Source organism: Danio aesculapii, chromosome 3, assembly GCF_903798145.1.
Source record: "Danio aesculapii chromosome 3, fDanAes4.1, whole genome shotgun sequence".
NCBI classification, from domain to species: Eukaryota; Metazoa; Chordata; class Actinopteri; order Cypriniformes; family Danionidae; genus Danio; species Danio aesculapii.
In genome coordinates this window covers 42,328,048-42,350,089 of record NC_079437.1, presented here as the reverse complement: position 1 = coordinate 42,350,089, position 22,042 = coordinate 42,328,048, and the positions used below count along the sequence as shown (strand labels likewise).

The window sequence follows — 22,042 nt, the reverse complement described above, 5'->3', positions numbered from 1 at the left end:
AATGAGATGGATAGTCCCTTTTGTCCATTTTCATAAGTTCAAACTGAATTTATTGGCATGACAAATATTACATATGCATTGCCAAGGCTTGTGTTATGTTTACATTAAACAAAACATTAAAAAATAAATCATTTAAGATAGTTAAGCAATAAATAAATAAAAACTTAGCAGTATTTTTAACAATTAACATTTTAGAATATGTTGTAAAAAAATTAATTAAGATAGAGAACCGAGTCCAGGAGACTCAAAACAAGAAAAAGAATTTCTTTCAGATAAGTCTACTGGAGTCTCCTTCAGGTCTGCAGTCTGTAAGTTTTATCACAAGTCTGAAAGCAAGTCCAAAATGAGTCTGTTAATATGTTTTTAGGAGGAGGAGAGTGGCTTGGTGGAGATGCCTAAACAAAGCATGCAAATGAAGTGGTAGGTGAATAAACTTACCAAGCCACTGACAACACAAGTTTATCAACAAAAGGTTTTTTTTGACCTGAAAATATCCCCCGAAGACAAAGGCTCCATCGTTAAGACCCTGCCCATAGCATTTGCTTCACTTTGGTTCAGCCCATGCACAGGATGCAAAAGGTTTTATGTGCCACAAAGCTGGGCTGTTACAGTTTCGAATTAAATTATATAATTAAAAACCTAAAAATATACCTTTTCAGTTATATGTCGATTATTGTTCATTTAAAACTAGATTATATGAATGTATATTCCCAAAAATAAAACAAGAATAAATTATAATAAACAGTATATTCAACATTATTAAATAAAGCATTCTTTTAAATTCTCATTATGTACAAATGAACATCATTTAAAACATTATACACATTTAAAACATTACAAATTTAAAACATTATTGATAATATTGGGTAAATTTACACAACCAACAGACAGCAAGCCTACCAAAAATTCACTCTGTTATTCAGACCCTGCTCGAAAGTTGATCATTATAGGATGTGTTGTGATAAGTCATAAAAAAACTGTTTTCAATACCAAAATATTCATTTTTTTGTTGTGTTTAACTTAAGAAACAAGGTTTTCAATAATGATCAAAACTGTAGAGCATGATGAAATAAACGAGAATGGCCAGAAATTGAACATGAGCCATCTCTAAACACTGAGATTATTTTAACTACCAGAGTTTCCCAGTTGGGCTGGTCATTTATACACAGCAGGCATAATACATTATTATAAAGTGTATGCTTAACATCAGGGGATGCTGAACATTTTACTCACAATCTGTAGGCAGTCTCATCTCGTAAATAGTAAAATATTGCAGTTCTGCTAGAGTGCTAATTGTTTCATAGGCGAATAATTAAATTTTGCAGGTTTTTACAAAACACATTCTCATAGTAAACATTCTTTACGTGTCTAAAATAATGCTATTAAAATCACCACTGCTGTTAATAGAGCATTCCACCAAGAATCAGATGAGAATAAAGCTGGCGTTCAACTTAATTCCTAATTCTTTGCAACAATACATTCCTTGAACAAGACAAATTTGGAATTATGACTTCAGAACTAGAAAGACAACTGTGCTTGTAAATGTAGTTTGTGAGCTGAATTTGAGAACTTGTGCTGCAGACGGATTCATAAACAAATCATTGGTGCGGAGGAAAGCCAGATGCATACTGTGCAATTCAAGAACAAAAAAAATTGCAAAAAGATACCTCTCATCTTTGGTCAGAATCTGTGAGCATTGAATGCTAGTTTGACATGTCCTCAGATTGCTCATTTATACACAGTGCGATCAGATTTCACCTCATTCTGCCAGTTGCTTGTAGTTTTCAGGCACAGTCCTGCTTTTTATAACTGTCAAATCCGGTGTCAATGAAAATATGGGAAAAACTGGATGATTTCTGTAAAAACTAAAAAGTATTTCTCTGGGTACATTTTGCTGCGCTTTTAGGGAACATCCACAGGGACTTTTTTGTTTTTGTTTTCCACTTTCCTTCCTAATCTGCAATTGCCTCTCTGGCTATACCACTAACTTTACTCTCTTTCTCTCTCAAAAAAAAAAAAAAAATAATAATGCTTTGCTTATTAGACTTTACACACCTGAAACTTGCCTATAGCACTGTATTCACTGTTGCTCTTATAGTTGTGTAAATTGCTTCCTTGTCCTCACTTGTAAGTCGCTTTGGATAAAAGCATCTGCTAAATGACTAAATGTAAATGTAAATGTAATGTAAATGTTTGCTTGTTTGCTTTTGTTTTGTTTTGTTTTGTTTTGTTTTGTTTTGTTTTGTTTTGTTTTGTTTTGTTTTGTTTTGTTTTGTTTTTTGTTTTGTTTTGTTTTACACTTTGTTTTACACTTTGTTTATTTCAACAGGAACTTTCTTTTCCTGCTTGTTTTGTTTTGTTTGTTAATTTCCATCACCCTAATTTAAAATTAGGTACTAATAATTCTGTATAAATTCTATAAAATTAGCTACTAATATTTAAGTACCTAACCAACAAAATTTATCAAAACCAAGCATTACACAAGGAGTTTTACATTTTTAGACAGATTTTATATACATTTCATACTGAAATGCACTCTAATACACATAAAAACACTGCTGTCATGTCATGTGAGCTATGCCGAACAAACTGACTATATCAGAAGAGCAGTTTATATTGAAGATAAATAACTCAAATGTCATTTAAGTGTTTTAAGGTACTTCTGTAATATTGTACATAAAGCAACATAAAATAAGGCTTATATAGAATGTGTTGATAATCTGCTCTATGATCATAATTTGTGAGAAAAACAACAAACATTGTTTGTTTTTATACCTTGTTGTGCTAATTTCCCCTTGAAACCCCAGAAAAACCTGTATAAGTATGTTACGCATAAGCAATGCAGTCACTGAGAAACTTTCCAATGGTCAAATCTCTAATCAGTAGGAGCACAAAATCGCATGATGCAATTTTTGCTATAACTTTCTTTACACACATTTACATTTTCACTTTTCATTTTAATACAAGTCATGACCAACATGAATACTAGACTGGATTTTTTTTTCTAGCCACCATTTCAATTTTGCATGGTAATGCCGCTCACTATAACTTTGAGTCTTCACACATGTGTTCATTTTATTCCTTGATGACAATTGAGATCTTTCAATGACTACATTTACATGCATTTAATCTGTTTGTAATCAGAATGACAGTTTAAAAACGTTCTTGTAAACATCTTAATCAATTGAACTGAGGTCAATCTAAATCAAATCTTGATAGAATTGGAATAAGTGGTTTATTCCTTTTCTAAATCAATCCAACAACAATAATACAAAAAAAAGACCATGTGAATCAGACTTCTATCTCAACAAATCTGACAAATCTGCAGTGCAATGTTGACATGCATTAGCCTGCACATATTTGATAAATGCATAAATAACATGTAAAAGCAGTGGCTTTTATTTTCATTATACTGCTTAATGAAGCACATTATTTTAGAAATGTTCAGTAAACTGAAAATAAGTATAAATTATCCCAATAAATATCAGTCAAATAAAATAAATACAGTAAAAGTAAAATATTAAATATTAGAATTAAAAAATTAAACGAAATGAAATATACAAGGCTGTTAATTGGTTTTCTTAATAATGTGCACAATCAAAGAACACCCATTTGTGGGATAGACCAGAACTGAAAACTATTATTTATATTTTCAGACACTACATTTAGATTCCTCAAAACAAACAAAAGAAACTATATTGAACTTAAACCTAACTGCAAATGTTTTAATTGAAGTGCTTATACAACTGATTCAAATTGCAATGTTTAGAGTACATCGAAACAGATCTACGATAAAATTCATTCAGATTGACGTAACTAATGTGGCTTCACTGGGAATCTTTTTAAGTACATAATCTGATAAGCCACAAAAGTAAAGTAAGGGTTTTTAACAAATCACATATCCAACTAGCTTGTTCTGTTTCTGTATTTGGGCTTCCAAAGGACATGAAACAAAGAGAGAAGTGCTAACAGTTTAATTTTAATTATGTTCCAAAGAATTATATATATATATATATATATATATATATATATATATATATATATATATATATATATATATATATATATATAGCTAGCATTTGACAAAGGACAGCTTCCAGAATCTCTCCCAGTTCAGTGCTGGATTTGGCTAAAAACTCCTCAAAGAAGGAGCAGCTCCAACCATAATAGAAGCTGCTTGTGAGCCACAACCTGTAAGTATTTTCATTTGTTAAAATTGATCTATTACATGCATAGTGTTTAGTGTTAATGGTATGCCATAGCAAGGGCATAAACAAGGGTGTAAGCAACAGGAAATGCTATTTGACACCGCTAAAAATTAAGCTACAAATTTATATTTATTCATCAAATCCCTGTAAACACCCACAATCTTCAGCAGCGTTGCAGTGTCTCTCTATGCAGACGCTTTCCCTGCATTCTACATCTAAAATATCGAACTCGTAAAAGATATGCAAACATTTCATATTACTTACTTATGCTTATTCCGAATACACCTGAAAGACACTTGACAGATTTTATTTTAGAGAGCAGGCATTAGGTTCATTTTCATTTTCTGTCTGATTCAGGCTCAAACTGATACGGCTAACCGCTACTCCGACTGACAGTGTTTACATAGCGCAAAAGCCCGTGCTTGTAGGGGTGTGAACTTTTCCTGGTGGCGTTGAGCCAATCCGGGAATCACAGCACATTATGTTAGCTCACCAATCCGAGCTTATGTGTGCCTTTAATTGTCGTTTTCATGTAAGTTGAGTAGCTGTATATAATCAAAATAAGATATATAAAAAGAATAACGGGATTTTCTACAAGTGAAGCATGAGCACACATTGCTTTGCATCTTATAAACACAACCAAGCCTTAAAATACACTCTGGACCACCCCTTTAAAGTTTGTTAATGTTATTTAAGTTAAATAACATTATTTCATGTTAACTTAGTTCATGAACTAATGTTAAAAGCACGACTGTAGCTTTTAGTAATGCATTACTATAAATAATGAATGCTTTACAAGACTTTTCATACTAAGTTAATGTTAGTAAATACATAAACTAATGGACCACTATTTAGAAGTGTTACCCCAAATCATTGCCATAATTATTTCCACAGAAGTACTAAGGAGCACAATAGTTTCAAAACTGATCATGGTAATGTAATCAGAGTATCAGACTTTCTGAAGGAGAGCAACAATTACAAAATTTCTGCTTTGACATTGTAAGAATTAATTACATTTTAAAATGTTAACTTACTGTCCCCTCACAGCAAGAAGGTTGCTGGTTTGAGCCTCGGCTGGGTCAGTTGGCATTTCTGTGTGGAGTTTGCATGTTCTCCCCGTGGGTTTGCTCTGGGTGCTCCGGTTTCCCCCACAGTCCAAAGACATGCACTTTAAGAGAATTGGGCAAGCTAAATTGTCTATAGTGTACGAGGGCATGTGTGAATAAGAGTGTATGGGTGTTTCTCAGTGATGCGTTGTGGCTGGAAGGGCATCTGCTGCATAAAACATAAGCTGGATTAGTTGTTGGTTCATTCCGCTGTGGCGACCCCTGTTTAATAAAGGGACTAAGCTGAAAAAAAATGAATGAATGAATGAAGATACTAAGCCAGGAAGGCAGTTATTGTAAATAATAATAATACCATTTCACTTTATTTACTGTATTTATGATCAAATCAATGCAGTTTTTGTGAGCATACAAAAAACATTTTAGGCCCCAAAGTTTTCAATACATTAACTATAAATCAGTCAGTAATGAAAAAAAAAAACACATTAAAATGTTTAATATGTTGTCCAAGAACTACTGTATGAGACATTATGAGTAGGTTCGGTGCATGCATACATGAGTGTGAAAAGATTGTGAAAGATTGAGTCAATGCATTGCTGACTATTGTGAGGGAATGATCGCTCACATTGTTTGCATGTAGTTGGCAGATTTATAGGTACTGCAGTAGAAGCCAAGGACTGCTGAGGTGAACAAATATTCAGGGATAGAGGACATGGGACTCACCTCATGCATAAGAGGAAACAGATAACCTTCAACATATACACATCTGCATTGAATTAAAATGTAATTTGCAAGTTTTATTAATTATCAGATAATTCATGTGTTTACCGCCTGCTTTAAATGCATTACTATGCTACCACATTCTCGAATTTAGTCTGTCTACAAAAGCAGCTAATGTCTAAGCCTCCTTTTTTTCTATTTGTGCTTCTCTCTTCATTCTGTTGCCTTATACTCCAAGGCTTTAATTTGGAGTGACAGATTGTTATCCGGAACAAACAATGAATTAGCATCACAATACTTCCAACATACAAATAAGAAATTATTCACCAACCTCTCACCGCCCTAACAGCAAACATTCACATCTCATCATTAACCTGCAGAGACACACACGCGACATGCTCTTTCTTACATCCCACACACACGCCTCATTATGATGACGACAGTACTGAGAACGGGTGAAAACACAAGCCTTCTTCCCAACCAAATACAGCCAATAATCAATTGTTTTATACCCTAGCATTGAACAAAAAATAGAATAATAACACTGATTTGGATGTAATTGATTGTTCTGGACATTAATAAAGCTGGTTCAAATTCAGACTCTGCTTTAAGATAGATAGATCACCCAAAAAAAAACCCAGAAAATTCTGTTTACATTTACTTACCATTTACTTTTTTATGAATCTGTTTGCAGTTTTTATTCTGTTGAACACAAAAGAAGATATTTTTCAGAAAGCTGACAACCTGTAACCATTGACATCCATAGTGTTTGATTTCCTATATGGAAGTTGATGGCTACAGTTTTCAGCTTTCTTCAAAATATCTTCTTTTGTGTTCAACTAAAGTAGGAAATTTCAGTACATTGTGAGTACAATTTAATTTTGGGTATATTTTCGTCTCTTTAGTAGTTTGAATATGAGTATGTTAATGACTGTTTTAGTACTTTGATGAGTATTTTAGGGTAAACATATTGTTTTGAAGACTATATGAAGAACACCACCATTGAAATCCCTTGAAAATAATAAAAATCTCAAATGAAATCATCATAACTGTTGTTGTTTTAATAGAAAAGGCATGATAACTCTAAAGATAACAATAAAGACATTGTTTTATCAATCACTTTGAATGTAAAACAACAGCATGAGTTCAGACCTTATATAACAATAAAGGTGTAAAACAATACATCTATATACAATATAATTTTTTCCAAACCTCAAGACATTGACAGCCAGTCAGAATTAACTGAAATGTAAACGGCTAAAACAATGTAGAGCTACAAATGACATTGACTACGTTTACATGTACATCAGTAATCAAATGATTTGCCTTAATCTGAATAACACAATAATATGATTAAGGTGTTTACATGAGTTTATTTTTTGAATGTTCCTTTTATGATCCCGTTTTACATGTTATAGCACATAATTCGATTAATGTCATTGCGTCACCATACTATCCACATTTTCTCCGGAGTTTCATGTAGTTTCATTTTGAATTTGCCGACTTGAACTGCAGTTTGGCAGTTTCCCTTTCATTCAGGAACACTTCATGCATGTCTCTCTTGACAAACGAGATATTGGATGTGAGTATGAACTGCTGGAAGAGTGTTGTTTTAATGGAATGTTATACCACACGCTGTATGGGAAAATACCCTCCGCATTTCATGATGCAGGTGTCTGTGGTTTTTCATTGACTCGGTAGGTGCAGAGAATAGTGTCAAACAGTCGTATGTGTATAGACTATCCTGTCGCAAATTGTGGTGAAAATCCTACACGACGATAATAGTTTAAGGTGTTTACATGTCATCACCTTGGAATTATAAGATTCTATCTGCGTTCTGAATGATTTCGATATTGATACTTCGATTAAGATATTGAGCTTCAAATTTTTTGCATTCCATATAGCACACAGTATGTGTGTAATATTTGTTTTTAAAATAAAAGTCTTAAAATGTAGACAACTTATAAAAGACATCCCATAATGTAAATAAGTTGTCATTTATTAAAAATACATCAATAACTTAATTTTGACAAAAATGTCAGATAGAACCTTATAATTCTAAGGTGACGATGTGTTTACTGCACTTCAATAATGCAATAAAATTGGCATACTTCCCACTCCATACTCCATTGTCTACTCTATACTCCACCACACACTCCACATTCGATTTCTGTTTAGTTGGATTATAAACTTACTCAAATTAAATTAATCAAAAATCGCTGTTTATATGGTAGACTCTTAATCATGGTATTGTCTGAATCATATTAAAATCAGATTATTGGTGTCCATGTAAACATACTCATAGTGGAGACGCAGAATCTATTTTCAAAGTTTTTTTTAAAAATGATAACTATCTTGAAAACAATGGGTTATACCATGGGAGGGGATGATAAAAATTTACATGGAAACTAAGCCAGGCTAGCTATTTAAAGTATAAAATAAAAGATAACTCTTTTTTTGTGGCCTCCAAATGCTGCAGGAAATAAAATCAGTGTTTTACGTTTTGGTCATTTTATTAGACAGTAGTCATTAGACAATAGTCATTCCAATAGAAATCCATACAAACCTTTTTTGCACACACATTTTTGTTAAAATACAAAATATGAATTAATTTATTTGTATGTTTGTTCATTCGTTCATCTATCCATTCATGGAACACAAAATTACAAATAACTGTAAGACAAATTGGACCCTCAAAAATGGCACTGAAACATTCTATTCTTAGTCTTTTGAAGACATGACTGAAGATGCATGACTAATGAGCAAGTAATGACATTGTATTTGTCTTGGATTTAGTGCAGTGGTGTTCAACCAGTGAGGACAACACAAGTGTTGACTATTTATTGTTTTTGATGTATTTCATAGGCTTTTTCCTCTCGGGCTAGAAGGATATTTCTTTTTATCGCATTTAAGGACACCAGAACACACAAGAGCTAAAAATAATGTCTTATGTCATGACGCAGTAGATGCAGAAAAAGCAAAGGCAATGAACAGTGCTGAAAATACTGTCAGACTATTTTAGCACAGCCTTCCTTCCATTAAAGAAACATTATGCAATATACATTTATTTGTTCATTCACTCCTAGATATATTTATTTATTTATTTAGATAATTTGAATTGTTCTTGATTCCCAGTATCAGTGATTGCTGACTTTGTGTTTTTTTGGCATTTTTATATTGTTTTCATTTGTTCATTCATTCATTCATTTGTTTGTTTGTTCATTCGTTCGTTCGTTCATTCATTCATTCTACGTATTTTAACAGTTATAGTAAATGTTTAATAAGAACTTTTTCAACAGCACTAGTTCCATAAGTATTTGTATAATAAAATTTTCCCATAAGGTTGGTGTTTTTTTTTCAAGTCTTCAATCAAACCAGCTACAAAGAGAACCACAGCATATAAAATACTGATTTAAAACAAGGAATATAAAAAAAGAGCTGGAAGAGCTAAATGCACAGCTTTTTCAGCTACCGATAAACTTCCGGTGAAAGGTTTGGCTATTTTTAGTTACTTAAGGTTCTTTTTACAGCTATGATAATTTAATTAAAATATAGTAAGTTAAATAGACTTTGGCATTCATTTAGTTGTTCAAGCGTAAAATGAGATGAAAGGCCATTTAAATGCAAGTGCCATTGGTAGCAACAGACAAGCGCATTGAAAATAGTGTGGTAAAAACAAATCAGACCTATAATGTGGCGATTTTATAATGGCATGACAGTTCATTAGAAGCACCTGAGCTTATTGAAAGTTAAAATCTCTGTGCATATAGCCCATTGAACTAAAAACGTCAAAACTTTTTTTAAATTGTTGGTTTTAATTTAATTTATTGTCAATCATGCTATATATATATATATATATATATATATATATATATATATATATATATATATATATATATATATATATATATATATATATATTTACATTTACATTTACATTTAGTCATTTAGCAGACGCTTTTATCCAAAGCGACTTACAAATGAGGACAAGGAAGCAATTTACTATAAGAGCAGCAGTGAACAAGTGCTATAGACAAGTTTCAGGTGTGTAAAGTCTAAGAAGCAAAGCATTAGTAATTTATTTATTTATTTTTTTTTTTTTTGAGAGAGAGAGAGAGCACAGTTAGTGGTATAGCCAGAGAGGCAGTTGCAGATTAGGAAGGAAAGTGGAGACTAAACAGTTGCGTTTTTAGTCGTTTCTTGAAGACAGCAAGTGATATATTATATATATATATATGTATATATATATATATATATATATATATATATATATATATATATATATATATATATATATATATATATATATATATATATATATATATATATATATATATATATACACACACACATTTCATTCAATCATTTCATTCAATAGCAGCATTAAGTTTCCATACTGTAAAAGAAAAATGCAGGACTCCATTATTAAGAATAAGCTTGTGTTAAAAGATTTTATCTTGTTGCTAATGATGGTTTTGTACACTGCAATGAATTGTAAGATGATAAACAGGAAAGATGTTTCCCAAACAATTTCTTCCTCAAATCAATATTTGATGTTTTTGTAAATGTTTTTGCTGTAAAAAGCGCTGTAATAAGCGATACGACTATGTACTTCAATGTTCATTTTGTTTGAGCGTCTTCATTTGTTTTGGCTCAAAGCTGGGAATTGTTTTGTGGAAGCTTTGAGTTTATTGAGCTGATGAAATATTCTGAGTAAAATCAATATTTTGTGTCTAATTATTTACTCATGTGGATTGTAATAATAAGTGCTATAATGTGCGTCCAGCTGGTTGTTATTGTATGCTTTCCCATCAATATGAACAGCTTAAGATAACCACAGGAAGTGTATTACTCTTACATGCTGGTGAATGACAGAAAATTATTGGAAGATGTCAGCTGAGACCAGAATTCAGTGTGTGTCTTTTTTTTTCCCCCTTTTTTGCAGAATACAGAATTTCCACTCGAGTCCAGTTGTGTGCCTCAAATGTCTTCAGCTTTTAACTGTCTGGAAACTAATACCTATCATATTTGACAAGCTACACTTTGGTGAATTTGATAAGGGGAACACGAACACCCACACACACACACTACTGCAAGTATTGACTGGTCTCAGTGTGTGCGCGGTTGCTGTCGTGGTGTGTTTTCATCAGTGCTTTAGCCTCTGGAGTGTGTGTGGAGGGTGGGGGGTCTTTGTGGTGTGCTCTCCTGTTATAGATGGTTGTTAAGATGCCTTCGAGCCTGCAGGGGTCCTGGTGACTGAACAGGGCCTCTCTCCTAGCCAGGCCTTTGAGAACAGATGAGGCAGGGGGAACAAATGAACACATCTCTCACAACCAATATCACAGGGCAGAGAGGCACGGCTAATCAAGCAAAATGACAGATATTAAATGTGTGAGTGTCCTGTGAGTCACGGCAATACATTTGAAAGCAAGAAAAACAGGAAGGCTGTTGAATAGGTCTTATTTCCTAGTATTTTCACCTTTATGTGATGTTTTAGAGATTTTATGGGACTGCGGTGTATGGTGTTGTATTGAGATTAATGGTGCTAAAGCTGCTACTTTGTCATATAATAGCCAACGCGGAGTGAGAAAGTGCAGAGGTAGATCATGACTGTGGCACTTCAGATCAGAACTATTAGATTTCTTTCACAAACAGATACATATTTGGCTTTATTTCTAACATGTTTTGAACGATATGAATTATTATATTCCGCTTGTATGCAATAAATTACACAGAAGTGACAGTAAAACAAAAAAAAAAAAAAATCTGGATTTCATACCTCATCATTACTGAAACAGCTCTAGTTAAGGTCACTAATGACTAGGGCCAGACAGAATCTGTGGACATTTTTGTCATTTCTGCTAAGAATTTTGTAAAAAAGCTGCGTATTTATGTGGAATCATTTAGCAGTATCATAACTAAAAACTTAACGTATGAAATAAAAAACAATACCGTTTTAAGTTTCACAATGCAAATCCAATTCGATCCACTTAGTTGGTAAACAAAGCAAGTCTCTCATATAATATATATCTATTAAAATACAGGAAATATTACTTTGCAAACTGGATTGTAAATGAATCATATGAACATTTTAATATTACTATTAATATCACAATAATTGTCACAGTGTAGAACTGAGAAAAGACACCGTGACTGTGACATATACATATTAATTCAATTCACCTTTATTTGTATAGCGCTTATACAATGTAGATTGTGTCAAAGCAGCTTCACATAAAAGCTCACAGTAAATAGGAACAGTGTAGTTCAGTTTGTAGTGTTTAAGTTCAGTTCAGTTTAGCTCAGTTCAGTGTGGTTTAATAATCACTACTGAGAGTCCAATCACTGAAGAGCAAATCCAACGATGCGCAGCTCTACAGATCCCGAACCATGCAAGCCAGTGGCGACAGCGGAGAGGGAAAAAAACTTCACTAAATGGCGAAAGTGTCGAAAAAAAACCTTGAGAGAAACCAGACTCAGTTGGGCACGATCATTTTAATTTCTTACATATTACACTCATACATAAAATGCATACACTTCTAAACATGGTCCGATTGCCACTCTGGGTGGGTAGTTGTAGGATTAGGTTGCATTGTGTGAGAGATCATATTATTGGCAGATTTTATTCAGATCTTTTTTCTTGATTTAGCTGAAAAAGCATGTAAATACTTTGTAAATATTGTATAGTTTATTTTTCTTTAATGTTATTTTGTCACTTTCACCTTTTTTCTTCACTTTGTGCCATATAAAATCACTCATTACTTTCACCAGCGGCTTCTGTGAGACTTTTTGCGTCCCATCCGGCCGGTCAATCGTAACAATAATACTAGTGAAATTACTTTAAAAGCTGGATAAATATTAATTTACACAAGTAAATGCATAGACTCAATGATGGACTAAAAGACCCAATCCCAATTCTACCCCTTAGCCCTTCCCCTTACCCCTACCCCTCGTTTTGCGCATTCACGTTAAAGGGTACGGGAGTCCCAATGCTCTTTAGCTTGAAGGCGTAGGGCTAAGGGGTAGGGGTATACACCTCTTCGAATGAAGATTTTTCAGGACCACACTTGAAACCAAGGGGTAAAAAATTTTCCCAGAATACACCATCCACAACGGCAGAATCACTGCACCCGTAAGTAAGGATATCCACAATGTTTTTGTCATTATTATGAATATTTACAACAAACAAGCATATGTTTTAATATATTCATAACCACATTCGTGTTTTACCATCATGCTTTAAAAAAAATAAAATGCTAAAATAACAACAGCAAAATTTCGCGATCTATAATCCATAATAATAACTCCTGTACAGCAGTCCCACAACATTCTGACACTTGATGACACTCAAATACCCTGTCAGTAATGTCTAATGGCTGTGAATGAGCTTTTTACAGTGTCTGCTATAATGTTAATGTTTTTTTCGTGTGTTTATATAGATGAATATTGTCACAGTGTAAATACACAGTATAGTTACGATCTTATTGCCACATTAGATCGTTATGATAACATAATGTATGCCTTCAATGATTTCCTGAAGATAAAACCCAAAAAATAAAGCAACTGGAATAACTACAGCAGTCGCAGATCGTCTGATCTCATATGAAGCAAGAGATCGTGATGACATATGATGATGTGTGCAGGTGCTGTAGTGCTGTCCCAATTTTGTAGGGGTAAATTTTAAAGCCCTTCCCCTTTACCCTCGGTTGTAAGGGCCAAGGGGTAGGGGTAGGGGTACAAAAATAGAATTGGGATTGGGCCTAAAAATCTGCGGATTTCTGCGCACACTGATTTCGTGTGGGCCTACTAATAACCTGTTGAAAACTTTTGATTCTGGCTGTCTATACTGCCATTTCTCAATTTTAACAAAACACTGTCAATCACATTATTTATATCAACAGATTAGAGATTACAGGTTTTGCATTAAAATGGTTTAAGTCTCACCTTCCTGCAGGTGAACAGTTTGTTGTGATGGGTGGTGATGCAGGTCTGAGGTCGGTGCTTCACTCTGATGTACCCCAGGGATTAGTGTTGGGCCCTTTATTTCTTTATATTTTCCTTCTTGGTCAGTTTTGCACTTGGTCTTAACTTTCATATCTATACAAATGACACTCAGATCTATATACATTCAAAACCATCATTATGACTGGCAATATGACTCCCAATGTCTTACTGAGATTGAAAAAATAAATGTTTGACGAATTCTTTGTCTAAACAGTTACAGATTGTCTCAGATTTAACGTATCAAAGCAGAGTCCACAACCTTATCCCAACCTCAAACTAAACTGATATATTTGAAGTGATATTTGATGCCAACCTATTTGATCCTTATGTTCACTACACAATCAAGACATGTTTACAGTATCTCAGAAACATTGCCAAACCTCATCCCATGCTGCCTTTTGCTGTGGCTGGAACGTTAAACCAACACCTTTTTCTCACAAATTGACTATTTCAATGCTTTGTTGGCCGGAGCTTTAAAAGCTACACTAAGTAGGTGCAAAAACAGTTATTAGAATTCTTAGTAGTACAGTGCAAGAGAGCTCAGAACACCTATTTTGGGGGAAAAAAAAAATGCACTGGCTTCTTGTTCGTTTCTGAATTCATTTTTAAATTCTCCCTTGCTTCTGTGTGGAGTTTGCATGTTCTTCCTGTGTTCGTGTGGGTTTCCTCTAGGTGCTCTGATTTCCCCCACAAGCACATGCACTAAAGGTGAATTGGGAAAGCTAAATTGTCCATAGTGTGTGTGTGTGTGTGTGTGTGTGTGTGTGTGTGTGTGTGTGTGTGTGTGTGTGTGTGTGTGTGTGTGCGTGTGTGTGTGTGTGTGTGTGTGTGTGTGTGTGTTTGTGAATGAGAGTGTGTGGATGTTTCCCAGTGATGGGTTGCAGCTGGAAGTGCATCCGCTGCGTAAAACATATGCAGGATAAGTTGGTGGTTCATTCTGCTGTGGCGACCCCTGTTTAATAAAGGTACTAAGCCAAAAAAAAAAAAAAAAAACTGAAAGAATTAATGAATTCTCTTGCTAACTTATAAAGCCTCGAATGGTCTGGCACCACAATATCTCTAAATTTTTAATCCTTTACACATCCTGCATGTGCTTTACACCTGTATAATGCTGATGTTTTAAGTCAATGACTATTAAGTCAATGCATCTAAAATCTATGGGTGAACTCTTATCGGGACCTAAATTATGGAATTCGTCTGATATTTAGAAGGCAGAATGTTGCAGAGTTTTTTTCAAACTGATTTTTAAAATTACTGTTAACCATAGATATATTTATTTATTGAAACCGACAAGATTCTCCCCAGCTTTTCTCTTTGGTGGTGAGAATACACCAAAAATAATCGATTCACGAGAGAATAGTGATGCATTTTGAAAATTTCGAAATCGATGCAGGATGGATTTCTCGAACGACTTTTTGCCACTGTTCTACTTGTTTTATTGCCCAGTGTTGATTTTGGGATCCCTTTAATGAACTTTTTTTTAATGCAATTTTTCAGGCTATATAAGATCTTGTAGTATATAAGTCCCTGAGCTCCCAATCTTCCTGACACCATTCTTTTAACAATTTATAAAAGATTAATCATTGTCATTGACATTTGAGATTTCAGTATGGACATTAGTATGGGCAATATGCACACTCTCAGAAATAAAGGTACAGAGGCTGTCACTGGGGCAGTACCTTTTCAAAAGGTACATACAGTATTTGTATCTGAACGGTCCATAATGGTACCTCAAAGGCACTTTTTAATTACATTTGGGTACTAATATACAGCTTTTAGGTACCACTGTGGGCTATTTGGGTACAAATATGTATCTTTTAAAAAGGTTCTGCCCCAGCGACAGCTCCTGTACCTTTATTTCTGAGAGTGTATTAGTTTAGGATTTTCCTGCATTATTACAGCACAACGAGAGTGTATATTAGTACCGTCTGATGTTTGTGTTTAGATTGTTTATACCATTTGGTGACACGTGACACATGCTTAAATGTATAGTTCACCTATAACAAAAAATTATGTCATCATTTACTCATCATTCACCTTTCACAAACCTGTTTGAGTTTCTTTTTTCTCCTGAACATAGAAAATGTTGAAAATCTCTAAATATTGCATTGCATAGGATTTGTTGTTTATTATATGGAAGTCAAGGGTTTGAGGTTTTCCTTTTTTTTTCAAAATATCTTCTTTTAGTTTCCGCAGGGAAAAAAAAAGCTATTTTTGAGTGAACCATCCCTATAACAAATCCAAATCATTTTGAGAATTGCACTTATTTTTAGTAACCTTTTTTTTGGCATTGTGTGTAAAACTCTTACATGAAATATGCATTCAGTTCAGAATTTTTAATTGTCTGTGTTTATCAGCATTTACAACAACTTACAGTACAATGAGTTTATAAACTAAGGGGAATTAACTGCTTTTATTCAAAAAATATTCAATGACAAGTATTAAACATTGAAATGTATTCATTCACGACTGTTTCTGCTGAACGAGTCTATTATATTCTGTTGAAGCACAACTAATCTTTTAACTTTTTTTTCTCTGTGTTAGAAGAGACTGCGTTTGAGGCAGGAGTCAGAGTCCAGATCCACAGCCAAGCTGAGCCTCCTTTCGTCCATGAGCTGGGTTTTGGAGTCGCCCCAGGCTTTCAGACATTTGTGGCTACACAAGAACAAAGAGTGAGTGAACTTTAACTTCACCTCTGAATTTCTTCTGAGACTTTATCTCTCATACTATTTATTTTCTTCCTAAATATATTAGGCTTTATTTACACCTGGCATTAACATCCATTTGGAGTAATCTGATCACAAGAGTTTAGTGCTAAATGTTTAAAACACATTTTGTGCTAAAAATTAACCTTTTTAGCTCAGCTTATCAGCTATTTGATTTCTGAATTTCTGAATATAGTATATGGATGAACCAACATTAACGTTTTTTAACATGCATTTAGTGCCATTAACCTTTTTATTTATTTATTTTTATTATTATTTTTTGTCGCCACAGCAATATCTTTTCATAAGTGCTGGGTTAATAAATGCTAAAGCATACTGATGCATCCCACGCAACAGCACAGAACTGCTGACTCACTCAGACCCTGTCAAAGCAGGATCACCAAGGTTAATAGTGCCTTTTAATCCACATCCATGTGTTCATGCTCCTCATTGCTCCTAGTTTCTATTCTGTTTCATGTGCACAGTTTATACTTTGTCAACCCCTCAGTGTGCTCAGTCTCGAGTGTTCATTGTGTTTGTGTATGTGTGTGAGAGAGAGACTGTAGGTGAGATCCTGTGCAATTATTATTCATTTTAAAGACTGTTCATTTTTAGCTATTCTATTGGTATGTAGCTCTCCACTTTGTTTTAGTTTGTCTGATGCTGTGAGGCTTTAATATCTCCAGTCGTGACCTTGCTGGCTGTTTGACTGCCGTTTGTTTGCAATCTGTCTCACTGAATCAGTCTCACCACAGTGAGCACAAATCAAGCCTAGCATTCTAGTTTTGTTGAAACTAATATGAAAACAAATATGATTTCCATCTTTAATAATTGTCAGTTTAAAGTTGGTATGAAACAGAAGTACAATTTGTTTCCCCATGTCTATTGTACTGTAAAGCAGAGAAGAACAGATTCTTGGACAAGAAATATAAGACTTTTGGATTATTGTTGATTATTGTTGCTGTGATGTATATACAAAGATACAGTGGGGCAATAAGTAATCAACACGCTATCATTTTTCTCAGAAAACATATTTCTAAAGGTGCTGTTGACTTGAAATGTTCACCAGATGTTGGTAACAATCAAAGAAACCCATATAAGCAAAGAAAACAAAATACGAATTAGTTATTAATTAGACACAGGAAAAAAACACATGAAGAAAGAGAGGTATACAAAGGCTGTAAAAACCCAGACAGCAGCTGAAATCTCCCAGTAGTTATTCAGCAACCCTCTGCCCTTCCTCAATGTAAATTAATATTGCAACCCAGGCTCATTCTGAAAACGTTGTCCCGAGGACGTTTCTGGAGACCGTGAAATACGTCCCGGGAGGTTCGTACTTTTGCAGTTTTTGGTTTTCGCGAATCAGCAAGAGGCTGTGTGCGCCTTTTTGGCTTCTTAGACGTCTTCCGCGAGTGCCGTTCGCGCTCGCGCTTTTCTCGCATGAACCCACCAGAGGCCGCTGTCGAATGAACGTCTGTCTGTTCGACTGGCTGAATGATTGACTGGGCGGTGCGGCCAACCCAACCGATTTTACCGATCGACCCGCCCGCCCTAAACCCAACCAACGATTTACAAAAGGCATCCGGAAAAAGAAAAGCCCTCATCTGTTTTTTTTTACCACGTTTTCGGATTTTACCACATTCTTACATTGTTATGAACCTCTTTGCTTTATTTCTTGGATTCTGTTACCTGATTTCTGGAACCGCTCTTCCCCGGACTCAAACCCAGTCATCGTGGTCAGCTCCTCTCTGCATCTCAAGTCCGCTGACGCACAGGACGAGCTAACTGGACAAACTGGTTGTGGCGGGAAAGCCCTCCACACGAAGGTAAGCGGTCAGCCGGCGAGCGCTAAAAGGAACGGCGTCATACCGCCCCGCAGCATTCGCTTAAAAAACGAAATACGTACCTCTGGCTACATAATTCACGGTCTTCAGAAACATCCTCGGGACTACGTTTTCAGAATGAGCCTGGGTTGCAACCCAATATTAGCTACTTCAGTCCAACATCTACATTAGCAAGATGATGAGGATGAAACCAGTGTGGACATTTCAGCAAGACAATGATCCAAAACACAGCCAAGGAAACTTTCAAAAGCTTTCAGAGAAAGAAAATCAAGCTGTAGAATGGCCCAGCCAGTCACCTGACTTGAATCTAATAGAAAATACAAAATAATGATCAGATTTGACAGACGAGATCTACAGAACCATCAGGATTTTAACACTCTGTTGCAGTCTGTGAAAAAAAAAAAATCACGCCTGAGCACTGCATCTGATGTCATTCTTCACATCTGCCATCAGTCAGTCATCTTTAAGCTGCCATCACAAAAAAAGCCTTTTATATAAAGTATTAAATATGTTTCAGTAGTTCAATACATTATCCTTGTGTCATTCCATTGTTATTACAGAACAGTTTGTGCAGATTTTTTTGTTATATTTTTATCTTTGTATTGTTTGTGTTTTTACCAAAATCTGGTTCATTTCCAAATCAACAGCTCCTTTACAATATTTTTTTTTCCAGAAAAATAGACATGACGTGTTCAATACTCAGTTGCAGTTGTGTCTGCAACACAACCATAATTTAATTGTCAAAATTGTGTTGATTATACTGTGGCTCTATGTTAATATATGACACTGTGGCTTATGATGTGGCTTACCGATGCCACTGTTTCTTACAAATGTAGTATCTGTACTAAAGGAACACAAAGAACAGTGATGCGCACATTAGCTAGCAGTGTAAAAAATCTTTTAATTAACTTTCGCCTGTAGCTTGTATGAGTGTTGAATTATGTTTGAATTATCAAACCTTGATCTCTGCTCCAACCTTCACCAAAGTTTAACAAAGTCACTTTTTCTTGACATTTTCAGTAGTTTATGGAAATAAATATAGGATGGGTTGTTCATGTAAATTATGTTACAAAAACAAGGTAATTCGTTTTCAGTACTTTTTCCTGTTATTTAATGTGTTTATTTTAATATACAGTTGAAGTCAGAATTATTAGCCCCCCTGAATTGTTAGCCCCCCTTTTTTATTTAATTTAATTTTTTTTCCCAATTTCTGTTTAACGCAGAGAAGAAAGTTTCAATACATTTCTAAACGTAATAGTTTAAATACCTCATTTCTAATAACTGATTTATTTTATCTTTACTACGATGAAGCCATTAAAAAGGCATAATTAGGTTCATTAGGTTAACTAGGCAAGTTAGGGTAATTAAGCAAGTTATTGTATAATGATGGTTTGTTCTGTAGACTATCCAAATATAAATATAGCTTAAAGGGGCTAATAATTTTGACCTTAAAATGTATTTATAAAAATTAAAAACTGCTTTTATCCTAGCCAAAATAAAACAAATAAGACATTTAAAATGTCCTGACTCTGTTAAACATCATTTGAGAAATATATAAAAAAGAGAAAACAATAATTCTAACTTCATATAATAATTAATAATTAATAATAATAATTCTGACTTCAATTGTGACACCAGTCTAATGTTGCATATGTATATTTTTGCAATAGCCAAAAATGCATTGTATGGATTTATATATGGATTTATAGATTTTTCTTTTATGCCAAAAACCTTTAGAAAACTAGGTTAAGATCATGTAGCATGATACTTTTACTTATTTTAATATATCAAAACCTAAAAGGTTTGATTTGTTGTTGTTGTTGTTGTTGTTGTTGTTGTTGTTGTTGTTGTTGTTGTTGTTGTTGTTGTTTATTTAAAAATCATTGTAAAATTGTCCTATTCTGACAAAGTATATATCATTGGAAAGCTTGTTTTTTTCAGCTTTCGAGTGATGTATAAATTCTTATGTTAAATTTATGACAAATTTTTTGGTCCAGGGTCACATATAATTTATCCTACTAAAAAAATGTCAGTAATGCTGTGTTCAATTGTTTTTATATCGAAAGTTGCAAGAGCAGAGATCAACATCATTCATTTTGAAAATACCTGATTAAATTTTTTTTTTTTTACGATTTACTGAATATACTAAATGTATTTTTTCAGTATATAAAGACATACATAATGGGAACATTGAAATGTTCTGCATAGTATAAATGGCTGCAAGGTTGCATAATAGCAATTCCTATAAAACTATGAAAGTCACTAGAGCATGCCATGGCAGTACCGTTTTCTTTGCCTCTTTTCTTTACTTTTGTTGTGCTTATGGATGATTGCTGGTTTTAATTGTGTTAATTGTTATGTTTAGGTGGTTGTTAAACTGAAATACAGACTAATGATAGTGTGCACGTAACCTCAGCCCTCCATAGTTGTGGTGTGTAATTATGTTTATGGACGTTTAGACTGTTTGCAAAGCATTGGGTGGTATGCTTTTAAGCTATATTGAGAGCACCTGTAGTCGTAGAAACAAAATAATATATTGAGGTCACTGGCACAAATCAATTTTGATTATATTCATAATATACAACCTTGTTGTTTTTTGTTGATGCTATTGGTGTTAGATTTACTATCTAGTCATGGAAAGTCCATTATATGCTTCAAGCAGTTGTGGATGATGCATATGCAGCTGTGGTGTTTCTGTCAGAGCATTTGCAACCTTTGCCCTCCCTGCTGTTATCTGAGAGTGTAAGGGTGGTGTTCAGTTATCTGCTGTAGTGTACAGGTTAGGGAGGGTATCAACATCTCTCCTCTGGCTGGCTTTATCAAAGTCTTCTGCTCTCTTACCTTGGGTTATCTGCTCTCTCGCTTTATATCTGACTCTCTTTTTTTTTCACAGGTATTATTGTTATAGTCAAACAACATATTTATATCTTTAGAATAGCACTTCAACTTGATGATTCACTTTAAATGTTCCACTAAGCTGTAAGTAACTATATATCAATTATAAATCATAGTATTAGTAGATTGGGAGCTTAATATATGAAAATCTTTATTTTTTTTCAGTAATGCACCCGACTGACGTACTACTAATCCCGACCATAAATTTAACGACCTCAATCCTAACACTAAACCTAACTCTAACCTGACAGTTTACTACAGTGTACTGTAGATAGTTTACTACAGTGTACTGTAGATACTATAATAATCAGAGGTGGGTAGAGTGTCCAAAATCTATACTCAAATAAAAGTACAAGTACTTGTGGTAATTCTTACTCAAGTAAAAGTAACAATCTTAAAAGTTACTGGAGTAAAAGGAAAAAAAAAATCCTGATGAAAAAAGTACTCAAGTAAATAGTTACTAGTTACTTTTCATATTTTCATACTTATATATATATATATATATATATATATATATATATATATATATATATATATATATATATATATATATATATATATATATATATATATATACGGTTGAAGTCAGAATTATTAGTCCC

General features: G+C 33.9%; 1 protein-coding gene across 1 annotated transcript in view; it reads left to right on the top strand.

Moving 5' to 3' along the window:
- Positions 1-22,042, top strand: part of asic2 (acid-sensing (proton-gated) ion channel 2) — a 271,368-nt gene that overhangs the window by 180,389 nt on the left and 68,937 nt on the right. The window contains exon 3 of the mRNA XM_056454041.1: positions 16,541-16,668. Coding sequence (XP_056310016.1) covers positions 16,541-16,668 — 128 coding nt within the window. The remainder of the gene's footprint in view (positions 1-16,540; positions 16,669-22,042) is intronic.